Below are 13617 nucleotides of genomic sequence, written 5' to 3'. Positions count from 1 at the left end.
CTACCTGTATATATGGAGAGAGAGAGACAGACACAGATACGCACACACACACACACACACACACATGTACTCAGCAAACCATGTCTAAAGATGAGATACATAATAGAAAAAGGTCAAAATTTATTCTTAAAAATCTATTTTAATTATAATATTCAAGTTCATGCCATGCTGTGGCATTTATTCATTTTTGTAGCTAACTATCTTGTCTATAATATAATAGCTGTTTCTAAAATGCCATATTTAAGTCCCAGACTAAGCTTTCATTCAGTATCATGGTGACATATCTAAGAGACAACGTATTCATTCTGGTTGTAAACTGGTTTGTTGCTACAAAAACAACAGGTGTGGTAACCCCTTAAAGACAAAGGAGAGGTCCAAACAGCCACTGCCTCACTGCTCTTACCTTCTGGTACACTTGCACCCTCATGGAATATCCTCATGGCTACTTGCAGGGGCTGATGAGTAAGGAAGCACCATCTGGCTGGCCAGTGGAAAGATCTGTGTTCCAGCCAATGCCCAGCCTTTATCCTTCATCCTTCATCCATCATTTCCTTTTGCAGCAAGGGAAAGAAAAAGATGGCTGGGGCAACAGCAAAGTTGCCTCTCCAAGCTTTCCTGAGCATTGGTGATAGGTGAAGAAGCCAAGGCACTTCAGCACCTTGATTTCAGGTGAGGGAGGGGAGAATCCCAAGAACTGGGGAGTGGGAAGAGCTGGTTGTTCCCACCAGTTCGAAGCCACCTGCTCTGCAGTTCTACAAGAAACATTGCAAAACTGCCCTCGTGCCATTTTCTATGGATCTGTGACCAAAAATAATCAGCTCAGCTTCTCAAGCCCCATATTGTATAGAAGATTTATTGCACTATTATTTCTCGTGGTCTAGATCAGGCCTGCACAACATGCAGCCCACCATTAATTTTTTAAAAAGTCAGTAAATCCAACGCTCGAAAAGGCACCTCCAAGCTTCACCACCACCCCCAGCTCAGGTACTCCTGCCACTTCGCTAGCCGCCAAACAGCTGATCAGTGCGCCAGGACTTCCTTCACGGCCCCTGAAGATTTTTCATGTATCGCTGTGCCTCTTTCCCCTCTATAAGTTGTGCAGACCCTGCTTCATCAGACACATGATCAGTAGCTGATAATTGGAATAAGAAGCAGGACCAGCCTAGGATATATATTGTTTTGTTAAGGCCAACAAGACAGGAAGTTCAGTCCTATTTTGACATTGGCTGGGAGATGCTATCCTCTTCTGTTGTACTGTAATGCGCTACCAAGCTCCTGTCAACAAAATTTCCACAAAGATTGGAGAAATGGAGGACCGGATACAGAAAATATGTTATCTCCCTCCTCCAAAATTGGAAAAGGTTTTGTTATTTCATTCTGAAGTCCAAGCAATTCCAGGGAATTATTACTGTATGTATCCTAACCTCAACGTCTACATTATGAACAAGGATAAAACAAATATTGTCCATTGGTGTATTAACATTATATCCCAAAGTAGCTTACAAGTGAAATTATTCTTGTATGAACATAACTGTGCTCCTTCCCATAGGGCAGTTTGTAATTTTGATGGGAGAAGAAGGTAGAAGCTGTAACAAGCCTGCTGTTTACTTCTATCCTCCTCTCTCTCCTGGAATACTTGCTTTTCTCAAGGCCAGGGTAAAAAACGCCAGTAGTGGGAGTGAGTTTAGTTGAGGATGTCTTTGTAGCTTTTTCTGATCATTTCTTCTATAGAACTAGCTGTTTTTATGTTTTTTCTAGTTTTGTACACTGGCCAGAGTCCACTGGAGTTGGGTGGCAAAATAATAATAATAATACCAACAACAACAATAATAAATTAGCAGAAGGTAGGACATTTGAGTTATTTGAGGGTCTGCCTCTCCCCAGTTTTGCTTAATTGTCCCATCAGGTTCAGCAGAAGGGGCATGCTCTGGGTCCTGTCTGTTAGGGAATGTCACCTGGCAGGGCCCAGAACAGTCCCTTTTCTGTCATGGCACCCGTCCTTTGGAACATCATCCCCTGGAGATTAGATTGGCCTCCACACTGCTGGCTTTTTATAAGGCCTAAAGATTTATGGGGTCCCGGATGTGCTGTAGAGCCCGTGCAGTGGTTATGTTAATTGTGGTTGGATTTTGTACCTCGGCTGTTAATTGTGCTTATATGGTTTTTATACAGTTTTTTGTTTTTCTATCATGTTTAACTATTGTTAGCTGTCCAGAATCATGAATCTGAGATGGGTGGCCAAATAAATAAAACAGATAAATAAATAAATTTCATCAGAAACAGTCTTTGTGATGGTGTTTACCTTCTTACTAAGGATGCCATATTCCTCAAATCGTACTGGCAGTACCTAATATTATTCCATCTTTGAGGGCTTTGTTTTGGTCTCCCAACATTCAGTGATTAAGTAGAGAGGAACCAGTGGAAGGGGGCACTTCAGTTATGATTCCTCAATTGTCTTTTAATGCAGTTTATATTGTACACCATGCTACTCTGTTGACTTTAGCATTTTAAATTTCTATCTTGTTCAATCTCTGTTAGTTGCTCTGGGAGATTATTGTCTGACAGACTGTAATAGAAACTTTCTAAATGAATGGATGGTTGGATTTAAAAAAAAACTGTTCAACATTCTTGACTGGTAGAAGCTGGAACATGTGACTTGCATATAGCTTTTGTTAGGCTTTGTATAAAGATTGTAAATGCTGGATGAAATAGATGTAAAACTGAGAATATGACAGTTAATGTAGTTCCAATTTATTTTTTCAACCTCCAACAAATTGTTCTGTTGATGTAATAGTATTAAGTCAAATTAAATAGTGGAACGATGACAAAGAGGCCCCTGCTACTGCCTTTGAAAAGGAGACTGATATTGAACTGTAAAAGGCTTCATGTGTGCTCCTAGATGTACAATGGCACTTCTTACTAGATCATTAAGTGCTTTTATAGATGAGCAGAATACTTTATGAAAGGAACAGATAAATATATTTCTAAATGCCTCATGCAATAGCTAAGCCTAGAGAAAGAGAAATATTTCATATTGTCAGTAGATTTCCTTACTTATATTGCCACAGTAAAGTGGAATAATAAAAGTGGGTGCTAGAAATAAATGCAAGATCGCCTGATCTTTCCAAAGCTGTTTTAAGTAACCTTTGTCATGTGTTATAAGCACTTCTCCCTAACCACGGAGATTCGGCCAATCTCTCACCCCCCTCTGCCAGCTGACTCAAATTCAATGGCAGAGGAACTAAGGGAATTCCATGCTCTGCACTAAGAGGCATCATGGTGCACACCCGACATTGGGATTGGTTCAGTCCCTCAGCTATTATTTCTGATAGAGTCATAAAGGAGTTAGGATTCTGCCCTTAATTTCACCAGGACAAACAAAGCACTCACCCCACCTCACAGGAAAGCACCATGACACTAATACCTAAGATCTCCATCATATATGTAGTCTACTGTCAGGGGAATGTTAAATCCTCGTTCTGCTCGATTCAGGGTTTTTTTTTTAACCCAAACTCGCAAGTATTTATTCTAAACCCACTTTCCCCATGGAAGTCCGTGTAGCTCAGCCTGGGGTGTCTCTGGGGTTCCCAACACCCAGAATTTCAGAGATTTAGCTCCTCCCATTCACTGTCTCTAAGGTGTTCGAGCTTTCTTCCTAAACAGCAATTTAAGTCCTAAATCATCTTTCTCTACTGGTTGTGATGTCCACTCTGGCTTTGGCTTCTGTGTCTTCTTTATGCGGGTGTGATAGATCCAAGACATTACTCCTCCCACCTTTATAGCAGTGTAAGTTGTCAGCAGGACTTGGAAGGGGCTTTCCACTTTGGCTGGAGAGATTCTTCTCCCCAGGATTTAATCAGGACCTAATCTCCTGGCTCTATGTCATGCAGCGGCTGGTTCAAACTAGGAGCCTGTTCACCTTGAAGACAAGAAGACATCGAAGCCGGTACCTTTGATAGTAAAACCTCTTTCCCAACTTGAATTAAACAAATCGGCTGCCAAACAGTTCTCAAAAGTGATGGGACTATTCTTGAAGCCCTGTGGTAACCTAGTCCAGGTATATTGCAACTGTTCCCCTGTCCTAGGGTTTATCTATTCAAAGCCAAGGTTTCTTGGCGCTCTTCTGCCACCAGAAGGCAAAAGAAAGCATCCTTAGGTCCAGGACCATAAGCCATTAATTCCCAGGGGGCACCCAGGTCAGAAGCATATAGGGATTAAGGACAGACAACAGTATTCTGGTTCACCCCCCTTAGATTCTGGACCATCCAACAGATGCCATCCAGTTTCTTTATTGGTAAAATAGGAGTATTCCATGAGGATGAAGTTCGTATTAGGCCAAATCTTTTAAATTTTTCTATAGTAGGTTGCTTCCGATTCAGAGGGACAATGGTTCCATTACCCCCCACCTGTCGGTTTTCTCCAGAGGCCCCTGTTACTGGAATGGACTTCCCCAAGGGGCTATCCAATAGGGTAATAAGGACAGATCGGGTAGCTCCAGTATCTACAACCATTTCTACGGATTCTCCCCCTATCTGCAAGTTTACCAGGGACTCGGGGAAGAGGGCCTGTAATATAGGCCCTTCATGGCCTGACCCCATCAGTCCTCTTCAACTACCATCTGTCGTTGTCCCTCTTTGGACACTCCCTTTTCCAATGCCCATTCTCCCTACAGGAAGCACACTGGTTGGTTCCTAGGAGTTTCCTATTTCCTTTTCTATTTTCCCTTTCTTCTTGCTCGCCTCTTCCGTGAGACCGCCTGTTTACCCCCTCCTGTCTAATAGCCCATGCCAAAAGGATAGTTTGTTGTTTGGCTCTAGCCCTTTCCTTTTTATCCTCTTCTGCCCCTCTGTTCACATATACCTTATATGCTATTTCCACTAATTGAGAGGTTGGCATCGCTGGCCCTCCCTCTACCTTCTGCAATTTCCTCTTAATATCTTCATAACTTTGGCCCATGAACAACATAGTTACCATTCTCACATTGTCCTCATCTTCTGTATCTAAGTCAGTATACTTCCAAAAAGCCTCATAAATTCTTTCTAAGAAAGCACTAGGAGATTCTTCCCTGGCTTGTTTAATCTCATATACCTTAGACAAATTCTTCACCTTAGGTACCCCATTCTTTATTCCTTCCAAAATTAAGTCTCAATAATTCTGTAAGGCTGTCATGTCAGCCACCTTATCAGTACTCCAATGGGGGTCAGTCAATGGGAGATTAAAGGCAGGATCATTTCTGCACTCCCTATCCAACTGAGCCCCCCTGATAACCATCCTTCTTTCCTCCAGAGTAAACAATATGTCTAAAAGGGTCTGGATGTCCGGCCAGGTGGATTGGTGGGTACAAAATATAGATGCTATAGGATTGGCCATCCATCCTGGATCTGACCTATAAGATGGAATTTGTTGTTTCCAGTTATACAGGTCTGCTGTCGACAAAGGGGCATACACCAATACCCTTGCCACTGCCCCTCCCCCCATTCCATTGGTACCAAGGTTTCCTGCAATGGCAACTGCAAAATAGGTCTAGGAAACACATACGGAGGTGGGCAGGCAGTTTCCTCTTCCAGGTCATTCTGTATGACTAGGAAAGTCTTTCCTTCCCCTTGTTTCCCCCTCAGGGTTGGGCACGTTCCACATCCACATTCTCCTATTAACAGGGGACTATTTACCAACTTAACAAACAATGATATCTGAGTTCAATTTCACTCTTCTGTATTTTAAGGTATTTTTGCAACTTCTCTATTAACATTAAGTCAATACTTCCCTGAGGAGGCCAGAAATCTCTCTCTTGCCCTGGCATAACGTGGCCAGACTGATGAACAGTAATGAGAAAAGGCTGCCTTAGTCCCAATTTTCGCACCTCCCAAATCCTCAAAATTTTCTAGGATGCATCCAACAAGAGTATCTCTGGGGGGTCCATTCACTGACACATTCACAGAGTCTTCCCGCTTCCCTGCCAACATTCCCATTTTTTTGCCCAGGCTCCAGATTTACTGTCTCCAGATCCCATACTGCCCTTCTACGGTCTAAAAGAGACCTGATCCCAGCCCACAAATACTGGAAGAATTCCAAAACCAGATCCCAGAGTACCAGTACTGGGAGTTTGGACCTCAGGGACTAACGTAAGGATAACCTGAGTTGGCTGCCTTACCTCCAGTCATCAGTGAAGTTACGGTCGCTCCTTGGCAGACCTCTGAATGGCCGTGGGCCAAGAAAGAGAGACAGAGAGGCTTCGACAGGTCACAAAAGGGACCTTGGCGCCAGTTGCGCTGGTCTCCCTCTCCTCAAGGATCAGGCCGGAAGTCCCATCTGGGTCACCAGAAAATGTTGACCAAAAGGTGGCGTTGTTCCCGATGTGTGATTCCAATGAAAACACGGGTTGGAGCGAAAGAAAACTTTTTATTGAAGTACTTCAGCAAAATGGACTCCTGCCTCTAAAGGAGCAAGAGCCCTGCACCTCGGGCGGCAAAGTCTTTTATTTACCATTAAAAGTAACAAAATTGCACGCTTTCTGTCAGTCACAACACCGCACAGTCGCAATAACCACCTGTTACATAACAACCCCTCATTACTTCCTTATCTTGTCAAGGTCTCCACCCTAGGGCATGGAATTACCTCACTAGGGGAGGGAAACTTACTATTTTAATAAGCTAAGGGTCAGGAAAGTTCAGCTATTCTCATCCACCAGCATACGTCCTTGAGACAATCCCTTTCTACCTCCCTCAAACCGGTATCATCTGGTTTTTCCCACCTAACTTGAGGTACTTTCAACACACTTCCAATTTACCTCACCATATTCACACCCACACAATCCATCCTTTCCTGAATCCTTGCCATCAACATGACTGACCTTGCATGGACTTGAAAGTTAAACAGGGTCAGGTTAATGTTTGGATGGGAGATTACCAGGGAATTCCAGGTCTATAGACTAGGGCTACCTAATCTGAGCTGCAGAAACCCAATTTGGTAGCTGTCCTGTAAACAAGACTGAGAGATTGCAAAAGTACCCTAGAAGGCAATGGCAAATCACTTCTGTATTGTTGCCAAGAAAATTTCATGGAAGCATGCATATAATATAAGTATTATTTGTCCAACCTTACAGAACATCTCCAGTATTGTTCTTCTTGTATTTTTTTGATATTCCTGAATCATAGGTAATAGCACTGCTCAGCTTCCCTTTGATTGCCTGTCCTTGTAAAAAACCTTGCAGATCCAGGGCAAATTACCCAGAATCCCTGGAGTACCCCCAAATCCATCTTCTGCCCACTCGTGCTTTAAATAATATCTCTTTAATTTAGGTGAATGCACACTGTACCATTACATTATATGAACAAAGATAAATATGCTTACCCACAATTAGCTGTCCTGTGAGCATGTGATACGCTTCTTTGCACCAATATGTGAAACATTGTTCTGGCCCTGTATGTGTTCCAAGAATATGAAAGAGTTAGATTAGATATATATTTATTGGTGTTGACAACACAGGAAAATGGTAATAAAATAGACAGAATATGACCAAGGGAATGTCATTATGCTATTGAAATAGTTTGGAGGCCCGCTCTCTTTTTTTTCTTTCCAATATCAATTTAACAGCATAATCAAAGAATACAGTAACAATATCATCTCTACTCACAGAGATGTGCCCATAGCCAGGGTTTGTGTGATCATGCAAAACCCACTATATCTTGCTACGATCATTAAAAGGAGAGATAAGAGATTGCGCAGAGCTCACCACACCAGACCACTGCAGTCTTTCTACATGGGTTATTCCCATAAAAAGATGTGATAAAAGATCTGCCAGGTAATCAAGGAAAACAATCATGGAAAGTTGCATTCAGTCCTCCATGTTGCTAGCTGTAAAGATACACGTTCCAGAGAAGGAGACTATTGTACGTTTTCCTGGCAACTTTTTCAAACTCCTTGACTGAACAAACAGATGAAAAAACTTTGTTTTTTATTATATTCTCCTGGTGTAACTCACAGATATTAACAGACGTTTCTTTTTGTACAGAAAATGGCTCCAAGTTGCCCAGCTACTGTAAGTTATGCTGATCCCACCTTAGAGTCTATAGCAACGGAATATTCAGTGATACGCCAGAAAATAGTAGATTCGCAGTTCAAGTGCTATGAAAGAATGAACAGAACACCTCCTTACAAGAAAAAAGGTAAAGGAAATAAAGAGAGAAAGAAAACAATTTTTAAATTATTATTTAATGCATTGTGGGTTTGGATTGCTAAAAAGAAAACAGGGGTGAGAGAAAACTAGTGTGAACACAGTCATAAAGGCAAAAATGTCTGATAATAAATATTAGGCTGAAATCTCATGAAATTTTATAAATAGTGCAAGTGTCAAGTATAACCTTAAATTACCTATAACATTTCTCTAAGCAGAAAACTTCTTCATTTTGAAATTGTGGTGAATACATTCTGAAGGCAGCATTTCTTTAAAACTGGGTTGGTGATCAGGTTTCTAGACCTTGAGCCCATACTGGCCTTTATTTTCCATGGTTTGTTGCATCCTAGTATTTTTTGTATTGTTCTGTATTTAGATTTGAGTTGTGGCAAGATTTCATAGACAAAAGAAACAAATACTATTATTGTGCCAATCAGAATGTGGACAAGAGACTATTGAGTCTTTAATTGAAAGTTTCTTCCTTGTAATTTTTGTCCTGTTACTGCTTCTTGGTCAGGAGGTTTAGAGATGCATCTTTTCTAAATTACCCCTTAACTAGTCATCATCTCATCTTTCTGGCTATGACATACCAAGCCATACAACTACCCAACTACATGTTAGCCTAGCATGTACAAACCCAACCCTATACTTCTATTGATTGTGCAAATCCAGAAAATTATCTCTGTTGAATACACTTTACTTAGCTATGGATGGATGTATCATATGAATAAAACCTGTTTATCTGTGTTTAATTGATGACTTCCTTTCATTATTTATACAGAAACATATTCTTGCTCTGAAATAGTGCTGTGTTCTATCAAAGAAAAAAAAAGAATGCAAGAATAGATTCTACTAATTAGGATTTTCCCCCACGGCAGGGAATTGAGACCAATTAAAGGGGAAAAAAAGCATTATTTGCATCTGTGCTAAATCCAAGGAGGTTCTTTGTACACTCATCCCTGTAGCAGAGTAAAGCAGCTCATCCAGCTAGATGTTTAAGTGGCTAAGTGGTTTTAAAGTGCTGTCTTTAATAAAAGAGAGATGCTATTTGGTGCCACATCATACTGAATAAAAGAGGCAGAACCATCAAAGAGATTAATGAATGCGAGATGTAAATAACTATAAGTAAACTTTGTGGAGCTACTCTTTGTTTTGGTTTTCACTTTTCAAAAAAGCAATTCCTGAGATATGCTGAAGAATTCCAGTGTGAAAGCAACCAGTTATTTGTCCTGAATATTCACTGATTCCTGGAAATCAGTGAACAGGGTAAGGAGAACAGAGGCAGAGAGTTCATCCAACATACAGCTGGTATACAGTATTCAGTTCCTGACCCAAACACTCCCCTCACTAGGTAGTGCCATACTTCTGCGGGGGAGAAATATAGAATGATAAGCCATAAATGTAATTTGTTTAGCTTTGACTTAGACCAAGGCAATACAAGTAGAGGCACCTTTAAAGACAATATAGCTAATTGTCTGTTTCAATAGAAGCTACTATTTCAGATTATTTACATGCATACGTATACACATACCCATTTCCTTCCTGGGGTAAGGAATGTTATACAAAGTGAAGAAAAGGAGTAAGGAATACTAAGCCAAAGAAATTACAATATGAAGAAAAAGGTAATTAATGAAAATAGCTAAATATACTATAGATGAATATAATACCATACCTCTTATTAACTTTCTATTCTTGTAAAGCATTTTTGCTTCTACCACCTATGTACATAAATTTATACATTTTATTATTTAAATTTCTCCCCGGTGTCTTTTGAGGATCTCATCAACTCCATCCAGCCCTGACTTCCTGATCTTTCCATTCTTCAAACCTATTAACTCTTAAATGTATGTGTTTTGTGATTTGGTCCTCATTTACATTCTCTGCATATGACCAAACGACCTCAATGTACTTGCTTTCTGTGTTCTTCATTTACTTTTGTATTCATTCTACATTCATTCATACCCATTCATTCTTAATCTTATTCTTCTTGTTTTAGCATATATACTTTCCTTAAGTATCTTATTCTCATTGCATTCAGCTTTTAAAATTCTCTTGACATGCCCAAATTTGACTTCCAAATAACAAAGCTGGTAGAATGACGCTCTAATGCACAGCCATTTTTGTTCTTCTAACAAACATTACTTTTTCACAATGAACCATATAAAGCCCACTACCAGTCTGCCAGCATTTGAATGTCTTAAAACTTCTCTATTTTTGGTAAGCGTTCTACCAAGGAATGCACTTTCATTTTATATAATTAATACGTATTATTTACAGTAGGAATTGTTGTATGAAACATCTGGAGGTAAGCAGTCTAAGACATCTGGAGGAAACCCAGTTTAGACAGATTAATTTCAATAACACCTTTAATGTTGGGCAGATGTGAAACATGTAACACTTCCATTCCCACTGATATCCTGACAATATGGAACTTACTTTTGTATAATATTTTTGAAAAGGTTTGGAATTGGGACTTCAGTCTCATAAGGCAGGAGTATTAGATATCTAATAGTAGATATTAGAGAGTCATTCTTAATATAATGTGTTAAGGAAGGTACTCTAACAAATACCTATAAAGGAGTTTGGGTTTTTTTCCTTGGAGTGGAACATACCCAAGAGAAAGCCACCACATTTTGACTGACTTCTTGCTGTCATTCCCCTGCCATTTAACTTGCGTGCATGCCATCCAAAACCTTAAAATTGAGCCCCATGTAGCAGGGGTGTTTTTAGCTCTCAAAAGTGTTGTCTTTCCCAGCAGAGGGATAGTAACACAGGATGAATTATATCTTTGTTAAATGAAAAAAATATATATCACTGTTAAGGCTGCATAATACAGAACTGAACTGAAAAGATGCATGCAGATAAAAAAGAAAATAGATTATTTTAATGAGGCAACAAATAATTGGGAATAGCAAGTAAGCAGATTGAGAGTACATATTGTGTAGAAATAAAATTGGTTTTCATTCTTTTTCAAAAAACCAAAAATAATCTGTAGGGGGAAGAACCTGTTTTATTTCCCCTGGGTGAAAAACTTTCCATAGTATATTGGAAAATACAAATGTTTTTCATTTCATAGAATGACAAATCTTTTCAAAATTAAAAACTAAGCCTCCTACATAGCTGACTGTGCTGTCTTTCAGAAATGTATTTCGGTTGCATTTTTGTTCTATTGTTAATCTTATCCACTAATTCCATGATAGATTCTTTTATCCAGTATAAAGCCTGGAAGAAAATGTGCAATTTCTAAAAAAGAAATACGATTGTTCTAAGATGGGGTGCTGCCGTCATTATTTATCAGTTACAAACTGAACAGCTTTTTAACTTGTGTGTTTCTAAGGAAAGACCATCCACCCACACTGAAACACAGGTACCTCCCATCATGAGAAAAATGCACCTGGAAGCTCTTCTCAAGCTGCCCAGCAAAATTATTTGGTATTTTCTTATAGGTAGCAACCCCAAGGATGGCCCAGCATTTTTGATATCGTTAACAATTCTTACCATATGTCTTGGGTTCTAATATCATTTAGCCTCAAAACCTGCTAGAAGACTTTCCCAATTCATTGATGTATTGTAAGGTTTAAGTAACATCATTCTACTGCCAGATCCAGACTTTTGTGGCCCTTGGACAAGACACTTTCAGTACCTTCCCACCTAAGTAATCCTGTCCCCTCATTGTCACTGTGTCTAGTTACTCCAATTTCTTGTCTTATGCCATATTGTAAGCAACCAGCTCTGCATCTTTTCACTACTGCTGTTGTTAGTAGATGATAATGGTCTGTTCATAGACTGAGAAAGATTCAGAAGTATTTAAACTGCCACCTGCAAACTCCTCCATAATATGTGAAAAGAACCAACTGCTCTGCAGGTCACATGGCATCTATTAGAAAGAAACTGAAAAAGTCTCTGCTCTGATGAGTTGAAGTCATTCCGTAATTCAGTTGCTGAAAATCTTGTAACTCTATCCCTTTCCTTTCAATAAATCCTGTTAAAGGAAACTGTAAAAATTGGGCTTTTGCTTAAGTCAGCTGCCGAGAGCCTTACAGTAGCTCATTTCCTCCCAGCAGAGCAAGAAATGGTTGTACAGGCAAGCTGTAATGATGAAGAGGAACAAGCCCATAGAATTATAGTCAGTGGTCCCTGTTATAGTATAAACTTTTGGCGGTGACCACTTAGTTATGTCAAATCTTGACTTAAATTCTGATGGATCTTATTTAAGTCACTGTAATCTCCTGGACTGATGGGATGCAATATGAAATAATAACAATAACAACAACAACTGCCTATCCAGGTCCCTGGGAAGGACTCGATTGGTGGATAAAAATGCCAAATTCACTCTAAACATCTGGCTGACTGTGCAACCAACAACAGCAATAATAATATCACCCAGCTCAGGTGACAGAACCTAGTGATCCTGGCAGATTTCAAAAAAAGCTAAGCCGTGTGGGACCAAATTAGAAATTGGATGGGAGATATTAGGATATCTCAGGACTGTAGGCCATACTGCAAAGTTGAAAAAATATCTCAGAAGACAGTGAGAAGCCACTTCTGTCTTGTTGCCCAGAAAAGTACAGATGCAGTCACCAGGAGCCAAGCTCAACTCAAAGGAGTCTTTACCTTTCAATTTAAAAGCAGCAACAGTGCTAGCAGTTTCTGTGAATGTTGTAGACATTTCTCTGAGCTTAGGAAAGAAGGTTAGTATATTTCCCCCAAAACTATCAAGCTATATTTTTTCCAAATTTCTAGGGCTGTACTGTAACCGGACCTGGGATGGATGGCTGTGTTGGGATGATACACCAGCCGGAGAATATGCTGACCAGAATTGTCCTGATTATTTTCAAGACTTTGATCCAACTGGTATAGTGCCTTTTGTTACTTTCAGCCAATCTGTAGGATTTGGAAATAAAAGATTTTTTTTTTAACTTTAAAAGTAGGGATGGGGAATAAAACTGTTTGGTTTGCATTTATATGTCACAACTAGTTACAGTACATATGCTGGAGCAGAGTTATCTGTTGTGGATTTTTCTGATTTCTTCAGATTTTTGATGCAGTTCTCTCATTTTAAAAATACATGCACTAGCATATGAGAAAGGAAAATTACTTGCAAATATTCCTATAGGAGGAAAATGCATAGAACAGTGTGTGTATAACTGTACATACACACATGTACAGATCAATTGAAATCCAATCTGAAAACAGAAAAATGAACTGCTTTTAAAAAAATGGAAATATTACAGTAGTGAAATAAATGTAGGTAGGCATTCCTGTTTAAAATTAAAGTATGTTCTCATACTAGAGCAGGTTAAACAGCTTTTATTTATAGCCTTACTGAGTTCTACACACATCTGCAATGAACAGAATGTTTGGCTTCAAAGCCTCTTGCTGTTTGTCATATTGGTGTGACTCTGCAATCCAGAAAATGCCATTGTTTTTGTTGTTTTTCATGT

At 39.6% G+C, this 13617-nt stretch overlaps 1 protein-coding gene across 7 annotated transcripts in view; it reads left to right on the top strand.

The window, feature by feature from the left end:
• The window catches only part of CALCR (calcitonin receptor), a 136260-nt gene that overhangs the window by 65629 nt on the left and 57014 nt on the right, over positions 1-13617 (top strand). For 6 of the 7 annotated variants that reach the window (XM_088150587.1, XM_088150584.1, XM_088150586.1 and 3 more), the window contains 2 exons: positions 8012-8165; positions 12917-13027. In XM_088150587.1, coding sequence (XP_088006713.1) covers positions 8012-8165; positions 12917-13027 — 265 coding nt within the window. The remainder of the gene's footprint in view (positions 1-8011; positions 8166-12916; positions 13028-13617) is intronic. The other variant, XM_088150588.1, reaches the window with a different exon arrangement.

The sequence above is a fragment of the Python bivittatus genome, unplaced genomic scaffold (assembly GCF_059951505.1).
Source record: "Python bivittatus isolate LINGU-HERP-01145 unplaced genomic scaffold, Pbiv_v1 ctg000610_np1212, whole genome shotgun sequence".
Taxonomy (NCBI): Eukaryota; Metazoa; Chordata; class Lepidosauria; order Squamata; family Pythonidae; genus Python; species Python bivittatus.
This window is presented reverse-complemented; position numbering and strand designations above follow the sequence as displayed.